The 27,403-nt window shown below is 65.3% G+C and overlaps 1 protein-coding gene across 16 annotated transcripts; it reads left to right on the plus strand.

Annotated features, from left to right (window-relative positions):
• The first annotated feature begins 2,976 nt into the window (after positions 1-2,976).
• SLC22A18 (solute carrier family 22 member 18) lies at positions 2,977-26,341 on the plus strand. 16 transcript variants are annotated; one of them, XM_033402530.1, is made up of 13 exons: positions 3,123-3,629; positions 3,877-4,300; positions 5,166-5,356; positions 7,348-7,445; positions 8,339-8,499; positions 8,984-9,116; positions 17,189-17,307; positions 18,715-18,822; positions 19,788-19,888; positions 22,426-22,578; positions 23,797-23,898; positions 24,124-24,244; positions 26,108-26,341. In XM_033402530.1, the coding sequence occupies exons 3-13, from the start codon at positions 5,213-5,215 to the stop codon at positions 26,293-26,295; spliced, it is 1,428 nt and encodes a 475-aa protein (XP_033258421.1). In that variant the 5' UTR covers positions 3,123-3,629; positions 3,877-4,300; positions 5,166-5,212; the 3' UTR covers positions 26,296-26,341. The 16 variants fall into 16 exon arrangements, 14 of the variants coding, with proteins under 14 accessions (XP_049569984.1, XP_049569985.1, XP_033258421.1 ...); XM_049714027.1 differs by lacking the exon at positions 22,426-22,578 and adding an exon at positions 2,977-3,116 and having other exon boundaries at positions 3,417-3,629; positions 3,877-5,356; XM_049714028.1 differs by lacking the exons at positions 3,123-3,629; positions 3,877-4,300 and adding an exon at positions 3,101-3,116.
• The last annotated feature ends 1,062 nt before the right edge of the window (positions 26,342-27,403 follow it).

Consider the following 27,403-nt stretch of genomic DNA (forward strand, 5'->3'; position numbering starts at 1 on the left):
TCGGTCACTGTTGGCGGTGTGACCTTGGGCAGCCCCTCCTCCTCGACTGTCAAATCAGGGCCTGGGCCAGGGGTGTCTGACTTGTGCCCTCGTCTGTGTTCACCTGTCCATCTAGCAGGGCTGAGTCCCAGTGGAAGGGATAGGGCGAGAGGCCGTGGCTATCCCTCATGCTTCTCCGGTTTGCAAAATGCGTGTGAGACCTGGCCGCCCCCCGAGCTGGGCATCGGACCAGAAGGCCAGGGGTGGGAGGCAGCAGGGGCCTCAGAAACTCCCCCACCAGGTCCCAGGGTGCCCAGAAGGGAAGCTGCTGCTTGTCACCTCTTGAGGTGTCAGCGTGGCTGCTTCCAACAGAGACCAAAGAGCCAGGCTCTCTGAAAGTGTCATCCGGCAGGGGGAGGCACTGGTGCCGGCCAGGGGGGTTCTCCGGGGTAAGAACGGGTGCCTGGGTTTGTGACTTCTCTTCTGGGGTCCTGGAAGTCCTTCCTGCTTCTTCCCGATGGGTAGAGGTGTGTGGGATGGATGGTCAGAACATGGGGCGGTCCCTTCTAGTGGGGGATGAGGGACCAGGACCGGAGGAGGTGGTGCTCGGGGAAATGTGGGGCCCCTCCGGGTCCCTCGGGCATGTGCCTGTTTCGGGGACTGAGGCACCAGGAGCACATGGAGAGGAGTGCATCCATGCCACGTGTCCTGCCTCGGTTTCCGCCCTCCCAGCCTGGTGAACAGGTGTATGGCTACTGTCTCTGAGCCCTGCTTTCCCATGAAGTTGGAAGGCTCGTCTTTTCCTGATTCCAGGCTGCCCTTCTGCCCTCTCACCACCCCCCACCCAGGCCCTAGCCAGGCCAGACCACCGGCTGCTAGCCACTCCCCCCTCCACGCCTTCCTGGATGGACACCTCTCCGTTGAAGCTGTAGTTCTTGCCCAAGTATGGAACTTGGGGTAAGGTGTTCCTCCAGGGCCCTGGAGACGGGGCCTGCGACCTTGCAGTGCCCACCCCTGCTCTGCTGCCCGGGCTGTCACCCACCCCAGCGTCTTTCCTTCCTTCCTGTAGGTCAAGGCCCAGCGTGAGTCTGTCTGGCCTCCAAGGACCCGAGAGGGAGGGTGACCAGCTGGCCGGGCTTCTCCAGGACAGTTCCTGTTTTCACATGGAAAGCCCCACGTCCCAGGCAAGCCGGGGCCTTTGGCACCTCCTTGAGGGTCCCAAGAGCAAGGTCCCCTGGTCCTCCTCTCCTCTGGTCCTGCTAGAAAGGGGACACGCCATCTCACAGTGTACCCCAGCCATCACCTGAGGGCCCTGGGGTCTCCGGTCCACAGGCCTCTCTCCCTGAGGCCACCTCCAGCAACCTTCTCGGCCCTGCTTCCCCGTCAAGACTCTTTCTCTCTCAGCTGTGGCCATCGGCTGGCATGAGCCCCTGGACTGAGTGACCCACACCTCACCACGTGGGACCCTGCATCCCAGCACTGGGCCAGGTGTGGGGCGGAGCTACTGGGTGAGAGGTGGGACCCCAGGCCTGTGCAGCCTGCTGCCCTCCCTCTGCCTGGACGCTGGGGCCAGGGGTCCCTGCATCACTAGAGGCCAGCAGAGAAGCCCCCTTTGGCTGGCAGAGCCTCCTCTGGGGATGTGGCCAGGCCATGTCCTGAAGGCCTCAATCCCACGAACCTACCCACGGGCTGAGTCGGAACCAACACAAGGCCCAGCCCCTGCCCCCTCCTCCGAGAAGCCCCTGCCCAGACTCCAACCCCAGGAGCCTCGTCACAGACTCCAGTTCTGGAAGGTTTCTCGGCACCTGCCAGCCCAGCCCCTCCTGTGGCATCTGCAGAGGGACTTTGCACCCGCCCTCCCAGACCCTTAACCCAACTACCTCCAAGGTGGTGCTCACAGACTGAGGCCAGGCCCCCGGTGCCTGCGGTGGGCTGGGGTGCCCCTCGTAAGGATGCGACTTCAGGGACAGCTACCAAGCTGAGTCTGAGCTCCTGGGGATGCTGTGAGGGGCACAGGTGCTGCTGTGGGGTCTGGACACCCTCCTGCTGGCCAAGGCCCGAAACTGTGCCTCACCTGGGCTGGGAAGTTAAGCTCTGGCGGAGACCTGCCCCCAGCCCTGGTCCTGCCCCAGCCAAAACCTCCTTGGCGTCCCTGAAGAGGTGACGTTGAGGTGGGCCCCTCGGGGAATAGTTAGGGTAACAGGCACTGTGCCCTGGACCCGCATCAACCCCTCCTGCGTTCATCTCGTCCTGAGTCAGGGCCCTAAATACTACCTCGATGCAGAAGACGCCCTGTGGTACCCCCAGCTCAGACCCCACGCTCCTGCACCTGTGTGTGACCCACGTCTCCACCCCCTAGAGCACTGAGCCCCAGCAGGTTCTCCCCTCAAGATCCCACACTCACACCCTGGTTCCTTCCCGGCTGACGGACACCACCCAGACACTCCGTCAGCTGCTCCTTTCCCGGCTTTGCAGACTCTCCCGCTCTGCTGCCACCTTCTACCCAAGTCCACGTCCCCCCTCTCAGGACTGCAGAAGTGTCTTTACACTGGCCCACCCCCTTTGGTCCCTGATCAGCTAGAGGTTCCTTCTAGAACAGAAGAGCTTAGGACCCTGCCACAGCTCCACGGCACGCAGAGCCAGCCTACGTGCTTGCAATCTGTGTATCATTTCCTTATGCGTCCCACGTATTGGGTTCTGTCTGCCCTCTCCCACACACGCAGACCCACGTGCACACACACATGCCTGTACACGCCCGTGTTGCAGCCCATCGCCAGGCAGTGGGTGTGTGGTGGTGGTAGGGGGGACTCCAGCCCCCTGGATCCTGCCAGCTCATCCTTAGGACTCTGCAGAGGTGTCACCTCCTCTGAGAAGCCCTCCTCCCCAGCCCTGCTCAGATAAGCCTCACCCAGAAGAACTTCAGCAAGTTTCTCTGAGAGGCTGTGAGTGCCCCGGGGCTGGGAGTGGGTCCAGGGGGAGTGCAGTTGCAGGGCTAGGAGAGCACTTTTCCCACACTCCCTGGGACCAGGAAGCTCCCTGCCCACAGAGCCTGTCCTGACAAATACTTAGGCTGGATCCCATTGCTTCTGCTCCAACCAGTTCCACGCCACCGTAGGCCCTGCGTGACGCAGGGAGAGGTGAGTAACCAGCCCCTTCCTGCCCACCCCGCGCATCTGGACTGAAGTCTTCCTCCACCTCAGGCCCACTCCCCCTGCAGACTTAGGACCCCCAGCCCCTCCCTGAAAGGCCCCACAGCAGGCCTGGGGCTTCTGCTGGACTTTGGCCTGCCCTCCCGGGCCCTGCAGGGGCGGCTCCGAGGCTGCCTGGCCCTCCTGTCTCAGGCTTCTCGACCCTGAAGTTAGAAAACTGGTGAGCTGTGGTTAGCACACGGCAGAGGGGATGTTGGTTTTGACGCTTGGCCTGGCTCTGGGCTGCAGGGCAGGTGGTGGAGTAGCAGAGTCCTGCACGGGCATCTGGTTACTCATCGGCGAAATCGTGCCTGGACCCAAGGGGGAGTCTGTGTGCCCCCCGGGGGGCTCCGGCAGGGGCTCTGGCTGGCTGCAAGGGGGCCCCGCCCGGTCCCGCGGAGGGACAGCGTGAAGCCATGTGAACCTGCATATCGTGGGGCTCTGATGGCCTTGAGCAAGCAGGTGAGGTCGCCGCAGAGTGAAATGAGGAAAACCAGCGTCTCAGGAACTCCCAGCAGCCTCCTGCTCTGGGGGGGAGGGGGGAGGGGCCCAGGAGCGGTTCCCAGAAACGCTCTTCTCTCCCTGCCCCTCCTCTGGGTCTCTTTGCAGACCCTAGGCTGGGGGCAAGCCGGGGTGGGGGGGGCAAGCCAAGCATTGCCCCCACCCCTCCCCTTACCTCCACCCCTCCCCCTCCCATCCTTCTTCCCAGCCTGTCTCGAGTCCCTCCGTCCCTCCCCCTCCCCACCCTGCCCACCCCAAGCCCGGACCGGACACCAGTACTGCTCGAGAGATCTGAGTTCCCGCCTCCCCCGAGGACCTGGGAGAAAAGCTGGAGGGACCCGGTCCCGGCAAAGCCGGGCCGGGGAGGGAGCAGGCGGCGTAGGGTCCGGGGCCGCGGAGTGGGGCGGGGCCCTCGGGGGGCGTGTCAGGCTTGGCCAATGAGAGTGCGGAGGCCGGGAGGGGGCGGGGGTCAGCCTCCGGGACGGGGGGGAGTTCACCCCTGGAGGGTGGGTGTCCCAGGTCCCCCGGAGAGGGCGGGTGCCCGAGCCCTGCCCTGGATGGGCCAGGCCGGAGCTCACCCAGGAGGGCTCGCCTCACCAGGACGGTGCCCAAGCTGACCCCTACGAAGGCAGGTACCCGAGCTCGCTCCCGCAGGGTGGCCCCTGACCCACACCCCGCGCGGTGTCGAGCCCCCGCCAGCCGGGTGCCCCTGACCCGCTGCTCTCAGCCTCTGGCCCGCTCCCCGCCAAGCTCCCCGCACCCCGGGTCCCCTCCTTGGTGTCACCGCATCCCCACCCCTGGCCCAGGCTCTGAAGGCCGCCCTTTGGCCCAACCGTACAGCCCGGTGTTCATCTGGCAAAAACTGGAGGCCTCCGTGGAACCGCGGAATCTGGCGCCAGCCGATGGGGGTTGGGGGAGCAGACAGGGCCCTGCTGCCGGAGGTGAGGCGGAGGTGCCCTGCCTGGGGGCCTGCAAGGCCGAGCCGTCGCCCCCCCCCGCCCCCAGGCCACTCCAGAAGCCCCTCTGGTTCTGGCTGGGCAAAGTAGGCCGCGCTCTGACAGCCGCTGCGTACTGGCGGCGGGAGGGTGCGCTGTGGGCCTGAAGATCCCCCAGACCCCAGCGCAGAGACCCAGCCAGCCCCGTAACCACAGGAGCCACCTACCTGAGCCGCAGTCGGCAGCCACTCTGGGCCTCTGTTTCCCTCTAAAAATGGGGCACTGAGACCAGCCCATGCTGGAGGGGAGGGTCCCTGTCTCCGGTTCCGTGGTGGCTGTGTGCCCAGAGACCCAGAGTTGTCTGTCGTGGAGGGGGAGAGCCACTTGTGGTCTTCTCCAAGAGCCAGATGGGCCCTAGGTCGCACGGCGAGGGGCTGGAGATGCCCCGTCCGGCATCCCCGTCCTCTCCCACGGGCCCTCTCAGGGCCGCCTGCCTCCTGCCCCGTGACTCAGCACCTTTGCCCAGCACAGCAGGACTTTTGCCCCCTGCCCGCTCCTCCAGCCTCCTGTTCGGATCCCTACGGGGTCTCCCAGCAACGCCTGCCCAGGATGCGGGAAGTCAGGGCCTCCAGGGGCCAGGGCCGGTCCCCCAGCAGGACTGGCACTCTGGACCTGTCCCGGGTCATGCGGCTCGTGTACGTGCTGGCAGCCCTGGAGCTCGCCTGCCTCTTCATGCAGTTCTCAGTCATGCCAGTGAGTACCCCTCCACAGGCAGCCTGGCCACCGGCATGCCCTCGCCGCCTCTCTCACCTTCCATCTCTGCCCTGGTGACGGCCGGGGGTCGGGCCTCATGCTGCCCAGGCTCCTCGCGCTGGGGACCCCTTGCCATGCTGGAGCTAAGTTAAGGCACCTGGGAACTATGCCTCTGGACGCCCCCCTTCAGCACATCCTGCGCTCCAGCTGCACCACCAGCTGTCCCCATGACAGCCCCCCTCCCCACGGCTGCCCTAGCGCCGTACCTCCCGCCCCACCTGGGGGCATTTGCCGTACGGATCCGACACCCTGACACCTGCTCAGCTCACTTTCTAGTCCCACTCAGGCCTCTGCTCAGGTCTCCTCCGGGGCGGGGCCCTCCCTCCAACACCTGCCAGGTACCCGGGGTCACTTGCCCTCCCGTCCTGGCTGGTCCGTCCGCATGCAGCTTGCCCACACCCCACATTGTACTTCATGGCATTAGATTATTTCTGTCTCTCCAACCAGGATGTGAGGGCAGGACTGATCCAGCTCATTCTATGCCGCCTCCCTGGGTCTGGAATTCTGCCTGGCCATAGCTGCCCCTGGTTTAAGTGGCCATTGTGGCTTGCTGGGCCCGGACACCCACCCTCCTCCTCCGTGCACTCTTGTTTATTCATTCAACACCGCCCTGTGGGGTCTTACCCTCCTGGGGCAAGAGAACCCAGGGGACTTTGGAAGATCCAGAGCCCCAGAGATCCTTATCTGTCTGGTCCGGGTGGGACCATAGCACTAGCCGCTGGCCACTCACCAGGAGATTCTGATGAGCAGCCTGGGCCCGGGGATCTGGGTGGGAGGGGGTATTGCCTTTGTCACAGTTCCAGCCTTGGCAGGGCTCCCTGGCCAGACAGTGAGCCCAACTCCCCCACTTCCCAAGCCCAGCTCACTTCCACCGAATGGCTTGGTCTGAGCCCTTTCTCCTCTCCTTGGCAGCCAGGTACCTTGCTGTCCTCATCATAACATGGGTGACGACCATCCCTCCCTTGGAGAGTTGGCGCTGGGGCAATGAGAGAACAGTTGAAATCCTTAGCACGCGGGGCACAGAGCAGCTGCTGGTGCCACCTCTCCTCCCACTGGCTCTCCCAAGAGAGGCATGTGTTTGTTCAACAAATGCTCGCAGGTACTCTGAGCACCTGGTCTCAGAACTCTGAATACCGCAGAGTGCAAAGTGCACCCCTGCCGCTGGTGGTCCTGGGCGTTGGTGACACCCACCGGCAGTAAACAGTGCATAGTTAGACTGTGCTGCAGGAAGGGCGCTGGGGGTGCTGAGGAATGTGGCAGGTTCGGGGTCAGCAGGGCCTCCCTGAGAAGGCGACCCTGAGCGAAGCCTTAAAAGAGACACGGGAGTGAGCTAGCCAGTGCAAAGGCCGTGGGGCAGTAGTGGGACGAGTGCTGGAGAGGGGAGAAGGAGCTGAGCCCAGGAGTTGCTGATGGATGGGATACAGGCGTGCGAGAAACGGGGGGCTCAGGGATGACACTGCGGATTTGGACCTGAGCCCTTGGAAGGGCGGAAGCATCAACGGTGGAGCAGAGGAGCTGGTCTTGGAGGGAGACCGGGAGTCAGTTCTGGACGTGCTGAGCTCCAGGTGCTTTTAGACACCACGTGCAGAGCCAGAGTAGAACGGGATTTGCCCTCGCCCATCTGAGGTGAACCCCAAAGAGGGGAAGGAGGGGCCCGCAACTGCCTGCACTGAGTACCGAGTCCCTGGAGCCTGGACCCAAAGCCCCTGTTGGGCTCCCCGCTACAAGATAAGCAGCCGGTTACCCCAGGGCCGCTGAGTACCAGGGCCACGGGTCCCCCCATGTGCACTGCGGAGTGGTCAGAGCCAGACCCTCAACCCCCTCCCACCCTGCTCAGGGCTACCCCTCCTACGCCCTGCCCATGGAGGACCCCAGATTGCAGATGCTGGGGTCCTTCCAGGCCCTTCCCATGGACCCCGCCTATGTTTCAGTACCTGTCCCGGAGGCTGGGCCTGGACTCCGTTGCCTTCGGCTACCAGCAGACCATCTTTGGCGTGCTTCAGCTGTTGGGCGGGCCCGTGTTTGGCAGGTACCATGGGGCAGGGAAGTTTGGGGGCCCTCACCCCATGATGATCCAGGCCCGCCCTTTGGAGGTCATGGCCTGGGTTATGCCAGGTTCCCAAACCTCACACTGGGCCCCACTAGAGAGATGACAGCCGCTGCTTCATGGACGGCCAGCCCGCAGCACAGAGCGGCTTTAGTCCCTTTAAGACTGGGTTAAGCCCCTGCTCCCAGGGTATCTCCACCCCTAACTTCCACGAATTCTGGTTTGTGGCCAGACCCAGAGAGAGGATTTAATTGGTGAGATCCTCATGGCTATAAATGCCCCGCCCCACTGAGCCGGGGGGTCCCACCAGCAACTTTTCTGGAAAAGAATATTCTGGGGACTGGAATATTCGGGGGCACTGGGCTCAGGGACGTGACAGCAGACATCCTCTTGCAAAGCCTGCCATGGACAGATCAACGTGGCAGGAGTCAGATTTCTAGAGTTACTCCACAGAAAAGAAGGGTCTCCAGACCCGGTAACATCGGACCGAGCAGAGCCCCGGGGTGGGGGAGGGGCGGTTGCCCAGGCTTCAGCCTGGGAAGCGCTTTCTGTAAAATAAGCACATGCCCTTGGCACATTTGCATCCCACGAGTTATTCACATAGGCGTGGGAATGACCGCGTGGGTCAGACCCCCCCGAGGTCACTGAAAACTGTCCCACTGGAAGGATGGAGAAACAGGCCCTGAGAGGAGGCAGCCCAGCAGCCCAGCAGGGCCCTGGGCGACCCCGCCCACCCTTGCAGCACCGGGCCTCCCTGATCAGCCCCGTGGGGGCACTGCGGCCCGGTTCCCCGGCAGTCCCAAGGGGTTGTTGTGGGGCCGAGGAGCGGGAAGCCTGCCTCACACCTGTGAGGGTCACAGGTGTGGGGCCCCCAGGTTCGCAGACCAGCGCGGGGCGCGGGCAGCGTTCACGCTCTCCTTCCTGGCGTCCTCAGCGCTCTACCTGCTCCTGGCTGCCGCCTGCAGCCCGGCCCTGCCCGGCGTGCCCTTACTCTTTGCCTCGCGCCTGCCCGGCGCCCTCATGCACACGCTGCCAGGTAGGGCGCCTTCCGGCCTGCTGGAGGACTATGGGTGGGGGGCGGGAACGGGTCGGAATAGCCAGGGCCAAGGGTGGGACCGGAGGGAGGCGGGGGAGCTTGGTGTGGGCGTGGCCTGAGCCAGGGGTTGGGGCGGAGACCACTCCCAGGGTGCCGGTCTAGTCTGGCGAACAGGACCGGGATGGAGGGGTGATGCGGGGGCGTAGCCCGCGGAAGGGGGCAGGTCCGAGGTGAGGAATAATGGGGTGTGGCCTGTGCCGCGACCAGGGTGGGGAGCAGGCGGCCTGGGGGCACGTCGGGGTCCCGCGGGTGATGTGGGGGGTGGCTGGGGGTGGGGGCAGGTCAGAGGAGTGGAGTGGTGTGAGGGCGTGGCCTGTGGCTCGGGTCTGGGGTGCGGGGATGGCGAGGTGTGGCCTGGGTCCGTAGGCCACAAGACGGTCGGCGAGGGGGCCGCGCTTGTCAGCACCCCCGTCCCACCCCGTAGCCGCCCAGATGGCCATCACGGACCTGTCTGCGCCTGAGGAGCGGCCCGCGGCCCTGGGCCGGTTGGGTCTGTGCTTCGGCGTTGGCGTCATCTTCGGCTCCCTGCTCGGCGGGACCCTGAGCAGCACGTGCGGGTGAGTGTCCGGGGCGGGGACCCGGTCGTGGGGCGGGGGGGGGGGGGCCGACGAGGCGGGATGTGGGTACGAGTCAGGACGGCCAAGGCTGGGTCGGTTCTGCGCCGCGCTCCGGCCCTCAGCCCAGCCCTGCCACTTCTCCAGGCCTTGGTTTCCCCATGTGCACGCTGAGCCGGTGGGGTCCATGGGAGGGTGACCTGCAGGAACCTACAGCTGGGGGTGGTCATCCGGGGCGTGGCCTTGCGGTGGGCGGGGTCCGAGGGCTTAGCTAGGAGTGGTGGGCAGGGCCCGCGGGGACGCGGCCCGCAGGGGGCAGTGCAGCCAGCAAATGAGGGAGTGGCCAGCAGGGGGCAGTGCGGTCGGCAGACGTGAGCGTGGCCAGCAGGCGGCAGCGCGGCCGGCAGACGGGCGTGGCCAGCAGTGGCGTTGCGGCCGGAAGGCCTGGGTGGGGCAGGAAGAGGTGGGCGGGGCAGGAAGACTTGGGCGGGGCGGCCGGCTGGGGGCGCCGTCGCCGCATGCTGCCGCCGCACCAGGTCCGTGCGCTCGGGCTGCTCCTTCCTGGGAGGTCCCACGCTGAACCTAAAGGAACCAGACGGCAGGCCTTGGGGGCGGGGTGATGGTGCGTCACCTCCCTGCGATGGGGATGCTGCGGGCAGCCAGACCCCTTGCCTCCGGAAGGAGCGAGGGTGGCTCGCGGGGGTATAAAGCTAGCGTGTGTGAACTAAAGGTCTCTGTTGCCCTCACCCCCTCTCGAGTTTTGCGCACCCAGGGGTCCGGGGGCTAAACTCAACTCCTGCCCAGCGTCCTGAGAGCCTGTGGGCGGCAGCTCTCACATGTGGTCTGCAGAGTGGACCCCATTCCAGGGACAGACCCTGCAGTGGGGCTGCACAGAGCCGTCTGTTCCAGTGGCCCTAGGCGTGCATACCCTTGGACTTAGGACACCTGGCCCTGGAGAGGCCTTGCCTGGCCAGGGAGAAAGCTTCTGCTGCGGCCCCACCCCCGTTCCTCCCCCAGGTGTTCCAACACCCACTCAAAACCAGCTTCCTACATAGGAATGGACTTTGCACCTTACCTTCATTCAGGCCCAAGACCTTGGTTTTGCTCTGGGGATCCAGGTGCCCGGCCCAGCTGTGGGTGGAGGCCCTGTGCCAGCTGGTGACCCGCCCACCGTGCCTGGGCCTGGATGAGCTGCCCTGGGCCTCCATTCAGGCGAGAGGCCTTCCTGCTGTCTGAACCACACATGCATGCACTCAGCATGAGGCCAGCACCTGGCCCTGCATCTTGAATGACCCTATGCCGGGGCCCCTGGGGGCCTTAGTTTCCCCAGGTTCCCTGAGTGCCCCCAGGCCAGCCCCAGACTTGAGAGCCGATGATGGCTGAGCCCCAGGGATTGGGGGACAGGAGGGCACAGTGGCCTTGTCAAGGCAGCTCCCTCTCTCGAGGGAGGTCTGTTCAAGGCCTCCGCCCCCCCACCCCCTCCCCATCATTTCCTCAGAGCTGGGTTGGGGGTGGCTGGCTCTGCTAAGTGCTGTGAGCAGGAGGGTGGGGTGCAGAGGGCAGGACTGCTTCATTCATTTCCCCCTCGATGTTTAGTGAACACCTAGTAAGTGCCCCTGGGATTCCAGGTTCTGGGATACAGTGGTGAACAGGACAGGCGAGTCCTCAGATGAAATGAACGTGATGAAATAACAGATGAAATAACGTCAGGCTGGAGGACATCTGGGGAGGCAAAGAGATAGCAAGTGCAAAGGCCCTGAGGTTGGGGAAGTGAGAAGACCCGTGTGGCTGGAGTGGAGGAGAAGGGGTGGGCAGTGGGTCAGGCCATGGAGCCCTGGGAGGCATGAGCAGGGGCAGGGGATGACCTGGCTGCTGTGTCGAGAATGTGGAGGCTAGGGCCACCTCAGGGAGACCAGAGAGGTGGCTACTGAATCAGTCCAGGTGGGAGAGGACGGCAGGGGGACAAGGGATGGCCGTGGTGGGGAGAGGGCAGGGGCAGGTTCTGGCTTGGTTTTGCTGATGGCTGGGGTGTAAGTGTGAACTCCAGGCCGTGCCCAGACTCTGGGGCTGGCCCTGGGGGAGTCGAGGGCCTCGCTGAGATCTGAGCTGCCAGGGTGCCAGCGGGAGTTGGGTCTCCGTCAGGATGCGTGTGGTGCTCAGCGCACACTTGAAGGAACCCCAGAGTGGGTGGCTGGGCGGGGGAGTCTGAGCTGGAGGACAGTGGGGCTGTGTCCTCTAGTGGGTGGCTTCTTAGCCCTGGGAACTGCTTAAGATGGAGGCTGGTGCCCAGCACTTCATGTTAGAAGCCGGGGATCGGGAAAAGGTACCAGGAGGACCAGAAGGGAGGGCGCTCCAGGGAGATATCCAGGCGTGTGGGTCAAGGATGGGACCCTGCGCCCGTGACGGATTCTGCCTGAACCAGGGCTGCCTCTCTCCATGTACGATGAGGGCGGAGCCTGCTTTGGTAGATGGACCGGGGTCAGGAGAAAGAGGACCTCTGTCCCCAGGGAGGAAAGAAAGAGGGTCAGCGGCTGCAGAGTAAGGAGGGGCACCAGGGGCGTGAGGAGGGTGCTGGGAAGGGAGAGACGACGCAGGGAGGAGCCCCGCTAGCTGCCCCGCACAACAGGGCTTTCAGCGCCCAGACTCGGAGTTCACCTCCCAGCCCAGCCACCTGCTACTGTGGGCCATGGGCAACCTTCCTCACCTTGCCAGCGCCCCTCCCGCCCCCCCCCCACCACACACAGAGGCCTCCTCTGGCCAGCCCCACCCCACATTCCCTCCTGCCCTCTGCTCCAGCCCAGCTGCTGACCCAGAAGGCACTCTCACTTCCCTCTCCCTCCCAGTAGCCTCCAGATTCACCCCCACCCCTGCCCTCACCTTCCTGAGCATCCCACTAGCTTCCCTTCTTTCATCCCAAGATCTAAGGCGCTGTGTACACTTCCTTAGACAGGTGGGGAGACCGAGGCCCCGGAGAGGGTAAGACTCCCCCATGGAGCTCCCAGTCTCCATCCGAGGCCCGGGGAAGGGGGGCTCCGGGACCCTGATGCCCCATCTCCCTTGTCCAGCCTCTCTGCTGGCCCATGGCCTGCTCTGCCTCTTGGCAAGGCCCAGGCAAGATGTAAAGGCCACACTCCCGCCCCCCCTTCTTCAATCAAAACTGAGGCACGCTGTGAGGTCTCCCTGCCCACCTCCACCCCGGCCCCCTAAAGGCCCCTGAAGTCCCCAGCCGTGCCCCACCCCCTGCTGGGAAGCAGGTGGAAGGAGGAAGCGGCCTCGGCTGCCGTGGGCTGGGTAGTGGTATAACTGGTTTGGGCCCAGTCTGGAGCTCAGGGCTGGGAGGCCTAGCTCCCATGGAGGACCCAGACCTGGGTCCTGAGTCATTTAGCAGGTGAGGGGGCAGCTCTGTGACTCATGTCCCCGAGCCTGGCGCCTCACAGCCTGGGGAGGCCTCTATCATCCCCTCCCCCAAGTGGGCCGTTTGCCTCTGGGGTGGGCGGCACCAGCCTGCTAAGCCCGCCACAGTTGGGTCCCGGGTCGAGGGTGCTCAGGCATTTGAGAAGTGGGGGGCCACCTGTCAGACGCCGCTGATGGTGAAGGCAGGCAGAGCCCAGGCCTGATGGCTGGACTTAGTGTGTGTGCGGGGGTCTTTGCAGGACCCCCTGCTCCTCTGAGCGCCGAGGTGCTGCACACAGGCCACCGGTACAGCTGGGCCCGCAGTCCAGCCCCCAAAGGCTCTGTCCCCCGGAGGTGGCCCACCAGGGTAGCCGCTCCTTTAGGTCCAGCCACAGACCCTTGAGGTCAGGCAAACCGGGGCCTCAGTGTCACCGGCTGGCCCTCCTGGGCACTAACTGGCCGGCGTGTGGCCCCGCTCTGACTGCAGCCCTGTGCCGCACCCAGCAGGCCCTGGTGACTCGGCTGGTGTGACCCTGCTGCTTGTCTGGAGGCCTGGGGGGAGCCAGTCGACCTGAGAACCGTATCTCGGCCCTTGGTCCGGGCGAGGGAATGGGAAACCCTTATCCTGCTGACGGCAGGTTTCCGCCCCAGTGACACGGCAGTGTCCCTGGAGTTAATGAGTAGACATCGAGGGCTGCCCTGAGCGGCTCTGGGACGGGGTGACTCACGGGTCACCCAGGCTGCCTACCCCACTTGGTGCTGGAAGTGGCTCACCGAGGGTGCGCGGGGCCTCCTGGGTGACCCTCCACCCGAGGGTATGGAGGTCTCCCCCCATTCCGGGGCTCGCGCTGCCCCTGCAGACAGAACCCGGGTGTTTCAGGCACTAGGAGGTCCATGGACAGGGCACAAATGGCTGAGAGCAGTGGGGCTGGGAACCTCAGCCTAGACCTGTCAGCTGGACAGTGTTCCGGGCAGAGGGGAAGCCCGTGCAAAGGCCCCGGGGCAGGAAGGAGGTTGGGGCTTGCCTGGAGGCCTGTGTGGGCAGATGCTCAGGGGACACAGAGGGCTGCAGAGGGTTAGGCCGGACACAGCATTAGGGGCTTTCTCTGGGACTCGGAAACCAGAGGGGGGCTGACGTCCCACAAGATGGGGTGGACCCACAAGACGTCCATTTTCAGACACCGTTCTAGCCACAGGGCCAGGGACTGTGGATCAGGGGAGGCAGGGGGACTTCTCCCCCGCAAGCTCAGGCTGGATGCCCGGTGCCTCTCAGGATCCCCGCACGGCCAGGCTTCCCATGAAGCCAGCTGACCCCAGCCTGCCCTTCAGTTTGGACGGGACAGGGGTACGCAGCCCGGGAGGCCCTGAGCCCCACGTGCGGCCAGGCCTGGGGACCTTGGCCGAGTGCCATCCCCTCTGGGAGCCCCGGAGCACGCGGGGAGGGAGGGCAGCTCCAGCTGCAGGAGGAGTTGTCCCCTCCAAGCCGGGCAGGAGAGGGACGGCGTCAGGCTCAGAGTCCGCACCGGGTGGGCAGATGGCCAGGCCTGCCACCCTCCTGATAACGTCACGTCGGCAACTTCCGGGCCCTCGAGATAAGGATGAAAGTGGCGTCTGTGTCCGCTGCCATTTGACCAGCGCCGGTGGCAGCCGTGGTCAGTTCCAGAGGCCTCCCATCGGCGGGACTCGGGGTGGGCTGCCTCCAGGCTGTCCCAGCCTTGGCATGGGACAGGGGGTCCCGGGAGGGTGACCCCTGTGAGTCTAGCCCTCATTTGCATCTGAGGAAAGGAGGTCACCCAGCAGGGTAGCTACAGAGAAGGGACAGAGAATTCGGGTGCCCTGAGTCTGGCCCGGGGCCCTTTCAGGGCGTCCATGGGTCCATCCGTCCAGTCTCCCATCCACACATTCAACCAAAAATAAAAGGGGGTGGGTAGACAAAGACACGCTAACAGTGCCTGCCTCATGGTCAGCGCCCAGTTTGTAAAAACAGTCCAGTGAGCCAGTGGACAGGTGGCCCAGAGCCCCATCCTGCGCGATTGGCGTCCCAGAGGTCCCCAGGGCCAGAGGCAGACTCTGGGGTGGGCTGACTGGAGGCCCCCGGGGAGGGGCTCCCGAGCTGTGTCTCGGACGACAGAGCAGCAGTGGGTACGGGCACGAGGCTGGAGGGCGTCCCCACCGAGAAGGCCCCCGTGTGGGACCCGGGGCTGCCACGCTTTCCTGCCGTCTGTCCACTTTCCTTTCTGCCATTTTGTCTGGGGGAGTCGGAGAGCACTGTGGGTGGGGAAGGACACCCAAGCCTCCCCTGGGGCAGCTGTGGGCCCCGACGCCCTCCCGGGGCCCCCGAGGGCCCCCGTGTCCCCTTCGGTTCACTGGCCGCCACACAGGGACAGGAGAGATCTCTGGAGAAGGGGCCTGGCTCCCTGCCACCGCCCCTCACTTGTCACCAGCCTCCCAAAATAGCCATCTAAGCGGCCGCCTCTGCTCTCACGCACTTCCGGGGCATCTGGCAAAGAAAGCTGGTTTTGTCCCTGCCCAGGCCGGCCCGGAGCAGTGACGTGCGGGCCTGTGAGGCCACAGTCCTGAAGAAAGGGCCCCTCTCTCTGACGGTGGCCTGTGGGGCCCGTGCCCGGCCTCATGCCTCCCCCGGGTCCGAGCAGAGGCTTCACTCTGGGGTCCAGTGCCCTCTGACCCTTCCCACCTGGCAGCCAATGGACGCGCCCACTTGTCCGGAACCCCTGCCGCCAGAAAGCCCAAATGTCCAGCATCCTGGGCAGTGGGTATCGGCTTGGGGGCCAGAGATGGGCCCGTCTGGGAGGGGAGAGGTCGGTGGCACGTGCAGACTGGACAGTGCCGGCTGCAGCACTGACCAGCTGTGTGAGCCCAGAAACAAGGGGCTGCCGAGGCCCATTCTCTGGTGCTGGAGTCCCCACTGGCTTCCCTGCCTGGGGTTCCCGCAGGAGCCATGCACGTGTATGTGTGCAGGTGCGTGCGCGTGTGTGCACCTGTGGTGGAGTGGGGGCGGGGGAGTCCTCTCTTTGAACTTGGAGGAAGGTCACAGGCAGCTTGTGGCTGCCTCACGTGAAAGTGCGGAGGGAGTCTCCCACGACACTGACAAGGTCTGGGGCAGGACTTTTTTTGTCCATTTAGTCCACGCTCTGATGCCCACTGGGGTCTCGGCACAGGGTCCCACCCAGGCTCACCTGCCCTCGGGGGCGGATACTAGCCCTGGAGTAGAGCAAGCCCTTCTCAGAGGACAGGGCGCCCACTGGGGAAGAGGGGCAGGGCCTCACAGAGAGGGCCTTTGCAGGATGTATAGGAGTTTTCCGTGCTTCAGAGGGGCAGGGCGTTCGGCTGTGCACAGGCCTGGCGGGTCGAAGCAGCCCGGCTCAGTATGAATCTTCTGTTTCACTCTTTGTCTTCCTCCAGCCCTCAGGGGGAAACGGTGACAATCAGAGGGGCCGGGCCCCGGTGCCTTTGTCCCCAGGTGACACGGGCTGCCTGGAGCTGGAGACCGAGGTCTGCCCGTGCGGTCCAGAGAGGTCGAGGGCTGAGTTTCCATGTAGTGACTCATGGAGGGGAAATGCTCCCTCAGAAGTGACAGCTGAGTGCCTGAGTCACGACCCTTGGTGCCGCTGTGGGCAGGCGGGAAGGCACCCTACGGGCTGTGTCCTAGGTTTATCGGGGGGCCAAACGGCCCCCTACCCCATGGGCCCAGCCTGCCCCGCCCCCTCCAGGAAGTGGTGGTGGGGTGCTCCTGAGGCCCCCTAAGTGCAGGCCTGTCCTCCCCCAGGAGGGGAAAGAGGCATGACAATGCCCAGGACTCAGATGGGGCTGCAGGGGGTCCCACAGTCTTCCACGTGGGTGCGTGGAGCTGAGATTCAAACCCAAGCCCCTGCCCACCGGGCACGTCAGCCCCCGTCTCTCCGGCCCCTCTTGGCGCCCTGGCCCCAGTGCCACCTGGCATTTTGCTCACCGTGGGCCAGCACCCTACCTCACCTGAGTCACTGAGGGCAATGGTCACTTTCTCAGCTGCCCTCCTCCACCCCAGGCGGCCCCTCCAGTCCCACCAGAGGCCAGAGGACTGAGGGTTCTGGGGACGGGGCCCTTTCCCCCGGGAGCCTCAGTCTCCTGCTCCACAAGGTGGGGAGGACCCTTGGCGCTGCCAGGGTTGTCTGGGGAGCATCCTCCCTGCTGGTTCCAATTCCGCGGAACACAGCCCCCAGGCCTCTAACACCCCGTCCAAGCCGGGAGCAGTGGGTGCACACCGCACAGCAGCCCGGTCCTTTGGGGGCCTTTCTCACCCCTCAGCAGCCTGGGAGCCAGACGTCCCCTGGAGAATCGCCACCCGCCCCAGGCCCCTGCCCAGCCCTTCTGGGGCTCACGTTCTGGCTCCCACTGCCACCCATGCTCAGAGGCCGCCAGGACGCGTATGCTGTGTCCACAGCCCGAGGGTCGGGAAGGCAAGAGCTTCCTCTGTTTCTTCATCCATCACCTCATTGATGTGCCCTGAGGGTCCCGTGGCCTGGCCTCCAGTTCGAAGCCTGCGAGGACATGAGTGGGGGGGTTTGAGCTGTTCTTAGCTGTCAGAGCCTGAGTGTGACGGAAGGGGCAGGTGGGGGAGGTGCCGCAGGTGACACCTGTGCCCTGGGGCCTGAGCCCTGTGTGACCACAACTGTCGCTCACAGGATTCAGTGTCCGGTCATCGTGGCTCTTGTGGTCAGCCTCCTGGGAGCCGTCCTCAGCCTCACCTGCATCCCCACCAGCACCAAAGGGGCCAGCGCCCGTGCCCAGGCTGCCCTGCCAGGTAAGCTGCAGCAGACACACCCCACAGATGCACACAAGCAGGCCCACCAGGTGCATCCCGCTGGGTCTGCCCTACCGGACACACCTCACCGCTTACACCCCACCAGGTATGCCGCTTCCGGATGCTTGGCCAGTGTGAAGTGTGAGCCCTCCCCTCCCACCAGCCGGCACCCTGGACCTCGGGCTAGGCCTCCCCCAGCCCAGCCCACCCTTCAGGGAGGCTTTGCCGAGACCACGATGTGCCAAAGCATTGCCGGTGGCTTCTCACCCGCGGGGGCAGAGGGCTGAGCTCCAGGCAATGCGCCTGGGGCACTCGGGGCCACTCAAGCCCTCTTTTCTTCTCACCTGCGGGGGCAGAGGGCTGAGCTCCAGGCAATGGGCCTGGGGCACTCGGGGCCACTCAAGCCCTCTTTTCTTCCTTGGGCCCCTCCAGGACGCTGGGCATCTCCCAGCTTCGGACACCACTGGAGCTGAGCCTGGAAAGGACCAGGAGGGGCCTGGGATGGGGCGGGCATGGCGAACCAGGATCCCGAGGCCCAGAGCAGTCGGTCACTGTGCTGTATGGGGGCACGTGAGGGTGCCGGCTTCAGGAGCACAGCTCCCGGGGCGGGGTGCCGAGGCGGGGGGCAGAGCACAGTCAGATTAGAGCTTGTGGGCTCAACGTGCCTCCCAGGCCCCACGAGGAGAGGTCAGGGCTTGAGAGGGGGGTCCCCTCCAGGGCGTCCCAGCCCAGCCACCTTGGCCTGGCACAGAGTGGGACCCCATGCCTCCTGGCCAGGTGACCGAGAGCTCTGGAGAGATCCACCTGGGACAGGAGGCCCCTGAGCCCTGGCTGTGATGGGACAGCCCAGAAAGAGTCAAGAGGGAGGGCCTGGGCGGGGGCCTGGCCTGCAAAGAGACAGAGGAAAAGGGCCGAGGCGTAGGAGCACCTGGGAGAGGCCAGCAGGGGGGCACCGCCGCACCCAGCTGGGAGGCTATGACGAGGCACCCAAGTGGCCTCCGGGTCAGGGTAAGGTGGCCGCTCGCAGCCACCAAGAGTGGCCGCTCCTGGCCGACGGCTGCCTCACCAGCCTTGCTATGCCGTCGCCCAGAGCCAGGGCCAGGCAGGCAGCAGCTGCCCGGTCACGCGGGTTTGGGGAGTGAGAGCCTCCGTCACTTGGAGCCCGGGTCCAGGCCAGGCTGCCCCCTGAATTCAGAGGTCCCCAGGGTCAGCGGGGCCCGAGGCCCAGTCCTGAGTGTAATGAGCTGCCCGGGGCTCACCGGGGGGGGCTGGTGGGAGGCACGCTGAGCACGAGCTCACATCCCCGGTGGGTGTGGGGCGCCGGGCAGCCGGAGTGCTTCCTCCGCACCCAGTGGGCCCTGGGGCGCGGGCTGTCCAGTGCTACCGTGGCCTCTCCGGGTGCCTCAGGGAAACCCAAGGCCAGCGTGTTTGACCTGAAGGCCATCACCTGCCTGCTGCTGCAGCCCGGCGTCCTGCCGGTGTTTCTGGTCAAGGTCATCTGCGGCTTCCCCTCAGGTGAGTCCCGGCCGCCCGGCCAGCGTCCAGAGCCCGGTGCGGCTGAGAATTCGGGGCCGCGGAGACGGAGGTCTGCAGCCCGCGCGTCACCCCTTCGCTCTGCCCTGTGTCCCATGCTCCGAGACTCCACTGGGCCCTGTCCAGTCACATCTGTCCCAGAGAGGGTGACGGCCCACTGGTTCACGCAGATGTGGCTGCACAGGCCAGGAGGAGGAAGAAGTGAGGGTCTCCGTCCTTCCCTCCTGCCCCCCAGGGCCCTGCTCGGGCCCCAGTTACCCCTGCTCTACAGAAGGTCTCACTGCCCCGGCCTGTGGCTTCCAGGGCCTCTCAGGACAGTCCGGGAGGTGGGAAAGACGGTACGTCTGCAGGTGGACGCGCACATTCTCGGTGGAACTGAGGGCATCCCTGACCACAGTCGTGCCCAGTAGCGACCGCTCTGAGCCCCCATCTGGGGTCCTCCAACCAGGGGAGCAGTGCAGGGGACAAGTCAGCGAGGCAGGGTTGACAGGCGCTCAGGTGCCCCCACACTGGCGCTAAAGGGTTAGTCCCTCAGCCCAGGAAGTTCTCTGTCCAGGCAAACTGGGCAACCCCCCGCCCAGCTCCATCTGTGACTCAGGATGGCTCAGTGGGGCACAGTGACGGGAACCCAGGTCACCGACGTCAGTTCTGGGGCCAAATCCTCCTACATTATCAGCCCAGGGTCCCCCATCTCCCAGCCTCCGCCCCCAGACGGCCTTGGGCCCTGTGCATGGGGCAGCTTCCGGCACCTTCCTGTTCACGGCCCACAGCAGCCGCATGGGGTGGACCTGCCAGGGACAACCTCGGAGAAGGTTCACGTTGGTCTTCCCTGAGCCGGTCACCGCGGCCAAGCCCCTGGCACCGTGATGGTCACCTGACGGGGGGAGCAGGTGTGGGCACAGCTGCGCAGCCCTGACCCCTCACCCCTGACCCCCCACCTCGCCCAGGGCTCTTCATGGTCATGTTCTCCCTCATCTCCATGGACTTCTTTCAGCTGGAGGCCGCCCAGGCCGGCTACCTCATGTCCTTCTTCGGGGTCCTCCAGATGGTGAGTGGATGCTGGGCGCACAGGGTGGGCGGGGGTTCGGCACCCCACGCTCTGTGGGCTCCCTGCCCTCCCAGGGTCCTCTGGGCAGTCGGCCTGTGTTGGGGTCCCAGGACCTCACAGACCACCGGCACCCGGTTTCTCCGCAGTGCAGGTGCCGTCCTGCATGCCTGCCTTTCGGGTGTTGCATCCACACCTTAGCTTCTGGCTTGTTCTCCTCTCCCTGCTCGCGGCTCCCACGCCTGGGTCTGTCTGCCCGCCCATCTGCCCGGAGGTCCCGTCTGAGAGGGGAGAGGGGAGACTCATCCGCAGTGGAGGCTGGCGAGCCCTTGGCCTCCCATTGGGAAACACGGCGGAGGCCCATGTCCGCCGCGTGTCCATCTGGGCGCCGGCGGTGGACAGGTCGGGAAGGGGGCAGACCCCAGTGGTGGGGCGCGTTACAAGGAGAATGGTCGGGCTCTGCGTCCCGCCCGCCTGCCCGCCGGTCGCGTGAGCATGGCGGGGACAGGTGGCGACATGCAGCCGCCGCCCGGGACATCTGCCTGACAGCCGGAGCGCAGGAGGGGCTATTCCGGGACCTGCCTGGGCGGGGGAGAGAGCTCACACTCTCCGGAAGCGAGTGGCATTCCCAGCACCTCCAGGCCATCTGCTGCCCGTGCCTCTGGGCCCAGGACTGGTCTAGACTCTGGTTCTAAAATAGCCACTCCTGGGAGGGGCTGGCCCCCCACCCCACCGTGGGCCAAGAGGGCCTAGCTGGGTAGGCTGGGAAGTGGCAGCCTGGTGGAGGAAAAGAGAGAAACAGAAAGCAACGGCAACAATAACAGTGCTCTAAATCGGGGGCCACTGGCGCTTCCTTCTAAACGGCTGCTCCTGCCTGCCTGGGACCAGAGCACCAGCCTGAGCTTGTCCTGGGCTCCCCGGGACCAGGAGGCCAAGCCTATACCCTGGCTGAAGCCGGCAGACCCCTCGAGGCCCTCAGGGACAGACCCTGGTAGCCTCTGGCCTGGTCAGGCATGAGGGTGGGCCTGCCCGAGACGGACCTGGGCTCCAGCACCTGTGAGGATGGTGGTGGACGGGGTTGGAGAGCAGCGGTGGGATTCGGGAAAGTGCCTGGGGGTGGGGGGCTGGGGACCCCAACACAGGCCGACCGGGTGGAGGAGACTGGGGAGGGCAGGGAGCCCACGGAGAGGTGTGGGGTGCCAGGCCCCAGACCCTACGTCCAGCGGAGGGAAGGTGGAGGCGGCTGAGGGCCTGAGATGCGTCCGCAGGGGAGGCCCAAGCCGCCTTCGTCGGGTGCCTCCCTCCCCGCCCCGCCAGGGTAGAGCTGGGCACCGAGGGTCTGGGGAGGCGGCCCCGCCGCAGGGTGAACCATGCCTCCCACCTGGTCCCCCACAGCTGCTCTTGCACCTGCTGCTTCCGTTGCAGACCATTTCCCGCCCCACCTGAGGTGTGGTTGCCGCCGGATCCCAAGGGCGATCCCCCCACCAGCACCCCCTTCCAGCCCCCTGGGTACAGGGATCACTGGGGTTGGGGTCTCAGGGGGTGGCAGCCTGGATGGTCCTAACACGAGGGGATGGTGGTCACCCTTCCCCCGGGGGGCTGGCAGCCCTCTGTCCCTCTAGGAGCCTCCTGCGAGGGCCCCCCCTCGGCCTTCATCTGGGCCCCAGGCACAGCGCCGCTGCAGTGATAGGGAGCTTCCATCGTATGGGGTGGGGGAGACGGAGGCAAGCCCCCAACCACTGGCGCATCTGGTGTGTCAGGGGCGACAAAACCTCAAAGGAGAATCAGGGCCCTTGGAGGGGCAGACATGTTGCTTCAGATGGGGTAAGGGTTGGGGTTAGGGTTAGGGCTGGTAGGCTGTCCACTGGCCCACGGAGAGGCTTGGAGGGAGAGGACTTCAGACAGGGAGGGGCTGCAGGTGCAAAGGCCCTGGGGTGGCTGGGCCGGCCTGAGGGGAGAGGACTGCCCTCTGAAGACGTGTGGGGCATGGTCTGCAAGGCCAAGAAGGACCCAGATTTACTCAGATTTACTCGGAGTGGGGGGACCATTTGGAGGCTGGATGTGGTCTTACTAGCCCCCTGCTGGGGAACTGGGTGCTTGTGGCCGATGTGACCTCCGGGGAGGTGGAGGTGGCTCGGGCCAGGGCAGCGGGGAGCAGGACAGGTGAGCAGACAGGGTCTCCAGATGGGAGGGTTGGGAGAAAGTGAAATTTCTGGTGTGCTTGGTAGCTCTAGTTTCATGTAATAACGCGTAAGGCACGAAAGTTTCGGCTTTGTTTAAGTTAATGGGAAAATGGAAAGACGACCCCAGTCCATTAGGGTCCTGGTCTCTGGCTCTGTATGAAAAGCTGAGGCAGATTGAAATCTCCCTCCTGGTTTGGTGGTTTCCTCTCAGGGTGTAGGGCACTACAAGACACTTGCCAAGTAGATCTTCCCTTTAAACAAACGAAAACGAAGATAAGCAAGTGTGAGAGTAGGATTTTTTTTTTAAAGAAGGACATCTTTGGTGCTCGTTTGAGACAGTTTCGTTTTGCCAGGCAGGCAGCTCGGAGTGGCCCGTCCTGTTCCGCAGGGGTGGGCCCGCCCCGTCACAGGGCGCAGCCCCGGCCTGACCCCAGCCCCAGGGGGTGCTGCTCTAAACCCACTGTGCCCCGGGCACTTCCTGTCTGCCTGGTGGAGGTGGCAGGGGACCAGGTAGGGAGCCTCCCCCTGGCCTGGGGATGGCCGAGGGCTGGGTTTGCCCTCTGAGTCACATCCGCAGCGTCAAGGGTGTCCCTGCTCTGGGCGGTTCCTCCCACCCCCACGAGGGCAGGAAGGGGAGCCTTAACCTTAACCTGGCTCCTGGCTGGCTGATCCTGGGGCTGGGGGAGGGGGCTGCGGCCAGGAGGACAGAGCTGGGAGTGGAGGACGGAGCAACAGTGGGGGTTATCTGGGGAGACTGGTTGACCCCTGCTTACCTGCCCAGGCTCAGGACAGGTCCACCGCCCTGGGCTCCAGCCCAGCCCCACTCCTGGCCAGCTCTGGGACCTCAGGCAAGTGACATCCACCCTCTGGGCCTCAGTTTACCCAGTTGTAACTGGAGCTGTGGCCTCCTGAGATGTGGAGGACACAGGGCTCCTGGCCCAGTCCCTAGCCCCAGTTGACAGTAGCTGGTGTGCCCGCCTGCTGGGGCCAGGCATCCATAAGGCCAGCTGGGAGGGCGACCCTACATGGGCACCAGGGCTCTGAGCTCGGGTCCCAATCCAGCCCCCCTCTCCTCTGTGCCCTGGTCTCCCCATCTGTGAATGGGGCAGGTCCCACCTCCCAGAGGAGACAGACAAAGAGGGGGCTGAGGACGAGTGATTGGCCAGGATGGGTACATGGGGCCCAGGTGGCACGGTAGGGGGCTTCCCAGGGCCCCAAGGGTCCCCAGGGTCGGAGTCGGGGCCACACTGGGAGCATTTTTCTATCAAAGAAGCTTTCTGCACCGTAACCATGGCCTCCCCCACCCCCATCAGGAGTTAACCGGCCCTTTGATTAAAATACGTTTATCACGCCTGAAACTGCAGAGATTAGTTTTGAATGTGGAACTCGGACCTCTGAGTGGCTGGCTATGCACGTGTGTGTGCACGCAGGTGCATGTACGTGTGCGTGCGCGTGCACGTGCGTGGGTGTGTGCGTGCATGCGGGTGCATGCGTGTGCGTGCGCGCGTGTGTGAGAGGTGCCCAGGCTGCTGGCCCCGTCTCCCCTGGGACTTTGAGGCCATCGTGGGTACCACAGGCTCACCCCTGTGCCCTGCGCCTGGCGCCTGCTGTGGCTGCTGGCAGCGGCCCCGGGGCTGCAGGTGGTGGGGGAGGTCCCGCGGCTGGCCGCAGCCCAGCCCCCTCCGCAGGCCCGGCTGCGCCCACCTCCACCCTCTCGCCCTCACCTAGGTCTTCCAGGGCCTGGTCATCGGGCGGCTGAGCAGCCGCTTCTCTGAGGGAGCCCTGCTCCGGGCCAGCGTGCTGGCGTTCAGCGTGGTGGGACTGGCCATGGTGAGAGCTCCCGCCTCTGGCTGCCCCGCAAAGAGCAGGGTCCCAGGCCTGCTCCCCTGACCCTCTGCCGGTGCCCAGTTTGCACTTGAGCCCCTGGGCCCCCTGGCCCCCTCTACCCCAACCCAGGCCACCTCAGTGGGACCTCAGGGATGGGCAGTTCCACCCTGGTCCCGCGAGGCCCTGCAAGGCGCCCGTGACCGTGACCCCTGCTCTGCCCCTCGGCAGGCGCTGATGGCCAATGTCTTCCACTTGTGCCTGCTCATGCCCGGCCTGGTCTTCAGCCTGTGTGCCCTCAACGTGGTCACCGACAGCATGCTGACCAATGCCGTCTCGGCCTCAGACACGGGTGAGGGCAGCATCCCGGGCCGGGTGACGGGCAGGCCCTGGGGAGACCCCGGCCCTCCTCTCTGGGAAGCTTGCTGAGCAGTTTCGGGCAGAGCAGCTGCCCTAATGTGGGACCTGCCTGGACTCAGTGGGCATTGAGTAGGGTGGGCGGCTGGGGGTCTGAGTGGGCAGGATGGGGATGGTGGGCTGCAAGAGGGCTCAGGAGAGAATCCTGCCCACCACCCAGTCCAGCCAGACCCAGCCAACCCTGCACCAAGCCCTGCTGATCAGCCCAGGGCCAGGCCTGGGGGAGGGGAGGAGGGCTTCCTGGAGGTGGCGTCTGGCTTGGCTCTGAAGCATGGGCAGAGAACGGCTAGAGGCCAGAGGGGGTGGCTAGCATGGGGAGCACCTCCTGTTCCCTCCCTGCGCACGGGATGTGCAGGTGCCTCCTGAGTGAACGAGTGACGGAGTGAGTGCTGCCCCCGGGCCCCCCAGTGGGACTCAGGCGCCCCCAGAGGTGGACCTGCAGTCCCCCAACTCTGCACCTGGCCTTCTTTCTTGAGGCCAAGGAGTCTCCCATCCAGACTGGGGGTCCCTGGGCCCGATGCTGCCCAGGCTTCTGCCCCCGTGCTGCCCCGGGCATGGTGCAGGTCAAGGTCAAGGTCAAGGGCTCCTGTGGGCCGGTTGAGGTCAAAGACCTCCCTCCCTGGCAGCAGGGCCAGAAAGTTCAGGGCCCTGGCTGACCCTCCGTCCATCTACCTGCCTGTCTGGGAAGGTCAGACTGAGGTCTAGAGGCCCTGATGAAAATGGGGAGGCTGCTGGGCAAGGCCTCTTCTCAGGACTGCCTTGGGGACCCCAAGGCCGGCCAGACCTGCGGCTCTGTGGTCCTGGGAGACTAGACTGGTCCTGGAGGGTCCCGGAGGCTGTGGGCTGGCAGGTGTGAGAGGCCAGGAGGAGAGAGGAGGGGAGCAAGGCCTGGAGAGATGAGGGCAGGGCCTGAGCGGGAGGAGGGCGGAGCCTGAGAGGGAGGAAGGCGGGGCAGATCCAGTCCACCAGGGCCCCATGTGCCGGAGGCACCATCCCTCAGCTTGGAAGGAGCCAGGAGCCGGTTCCCAGCACCAGCCTGGGAACCGGAAACCACAGAGGGGGCGGTAATTGCTCCCTGGTGTCTGCAGGGCATGTGGGCGACGGGAGAGGCTGCTCTGAAGGAGAGAGGGCATGTGGGCGTCGGGAGAGGCTGGCCACGCCCAGCTGACCCAAGGGCAGGGCTTTCCAGCTCCCAGAGCGAGGGCTGTGAAGCCCCTGGAGCCTGGGGCCCTCGGGGCAGACGGCAGTGTTGACAGGAGCCACACGCTTGGTGGCCCTCATAGGGCACAGCTGACAAGAGGGGTGTGGAGGTAGGGGTGTCAGGTAAGAGGGGTGCAGGCAGCCAGGCGAGCCCGGGAAGTGGGTGCAGAGAAGCAGGTGCGGGTCCTTCGAGCGCCCCGAAGCCCCTCCCCCACCCTGGGGGGAGTTCCCTGCAGTCCACGTGAGGGCGGGAGCCAGGTGACAGGGGTGTGTGGTGGCCCAGCCCCCACCGCGGTGCTTCGGGAGGCCCCTGGCTGGGATGCCACCTCTCAGGCAGGCCTGGTGCGGGGGGGCCTGGCCCACAACCTGGGGCCCTGTTCCCAGGCTCCTCCTGTGCTTGGGAACTTTCTGGAGCAGGGCAGAGGCTCAGATCCCCATCCGAGAGGGCCCCGTGCTCCCCCTGCGTGGCTGGGGGGTCTGCAGGGAGGGAGTGGGGGGGCGTGGAGGGCGGCGGGGGAGACAGGGAGGCTGTAGCTGTGTCAGGGCCGTGGGCGGCTGGGGCAGTGATGCTGAGAGACCCTCCCCTCCCCCGCCGTAGGAACCATGCTGGGCCTCTGCGCCTCTGTGCAGCCGCTGACCAGAACCCTGGGGCCCACCCTGGGAGGCCTCCTGTACCACAGCTTCGGAGTCCCCGTTTTCGGCCACGTGCAGCTCGCCGTCAACTTCCTCGTCCTGCTGGTCCTCTGGAGGCAGCCTGTGCCCCCAAAGATGGACAAAGCCTGGTGACCGTGGCCCCCAGGCACAGACTGGCAATAAACTCCCTTAGGACCTCTTCCAGCCTGATTTCTGTCAGGTGGGCAGGGGGCCTGGGGACGAGGGCAGGATGGAGCCTTGGATGCTGGAGGGCTTCCTGGAGGAGAGGGCCTGCAGCTGTGCCCCAGGGCTCCAGGGAGAGCAGAATCACCCAAGTTCATCCCAGTGGGAGGTGGGTCCTGCCCCCGGAGTCCGCCACCAAGGCCAGTGAGGAGTACCCCCTGCTGCCACCCGGACAGCTCTGCCCACGACGTCCCCAGAGACAGGGAGCTCCGTGCTCACCCCACCCCTTCACACCCCCCACCCCACACCAACCCCCGGCCTGGGGCCGAGCACGCGCTGCCCGCACACCCTCCTCAGCCCTTGAAATTGCTTCCACTCGTGAACAGAAAGAGGACACGGTTGTTTGAAAAGATCAGGACTTTTGAGGCTTGGGAGGAGATCTAGGAAAAGAACCCTCATTTCAGTGTTGGGGAGCCCCGTGGGGAGGACCAGGCATCCAGGCTTGAGAACTGGAGAGCTGTGCCTCCCCCCCCCCCCCACCTCCCAGCTCAGGTGCTACAGAGAAGGGGTACCAGACACAGGGAGGCCAGCAGGCTGCCGTGCCCCATGACCAGTATGGAAAGGACAACCTTGTCAGGTGTCTACAGACGCCCTTGAGACCAGGAAGGCTACCCCTCCCCCACAGGCTGCCTTTAAAAGAAGCTGTTCAACGCAGAAACCCCGACCTCAGAATCTCACGCCCCAACTGGAGGGGCCGCAGAGAGCCAAGGTCCGCCCACCCTCCCGGCCCGAGGGCTCAGGCCGGACCCTGCCTCCACTTGAGCCCCGCCAGGAACTGGGGTCCCACCCGCTGACTTTGGTCATTCACCCAGAGGGTCAGGTGGGAGGGGTCTCCAGGGTAGGGCAGCATGGGGGCGCACCCTGGGGCTGGTCTTTTCTACTCTCTGAAGGAGCCCCCTCCCCATTTGCACAGGGGCTTCACAGTGCTGTTCAGGAGAAAATTCATGGCAGGAATGGTTTCTTCTCTGGACCCAGCACCCAGGCTCCTGCAGGCCTCCCAGCAGAGGGACAGCCCCTC

This window comes from Orcinus orca, chromosome 8, assembly GCF_937001465.1.
Source record: "Orcinus orca chromosome 8, mOrcOrc1.1, whole genome shotgun sequence".
NCBI lineage: Eukaryota > Metazoa > Chordata > Mammalia > Artiodactyla > Delphinidae > Orcinus > Orcinus orca.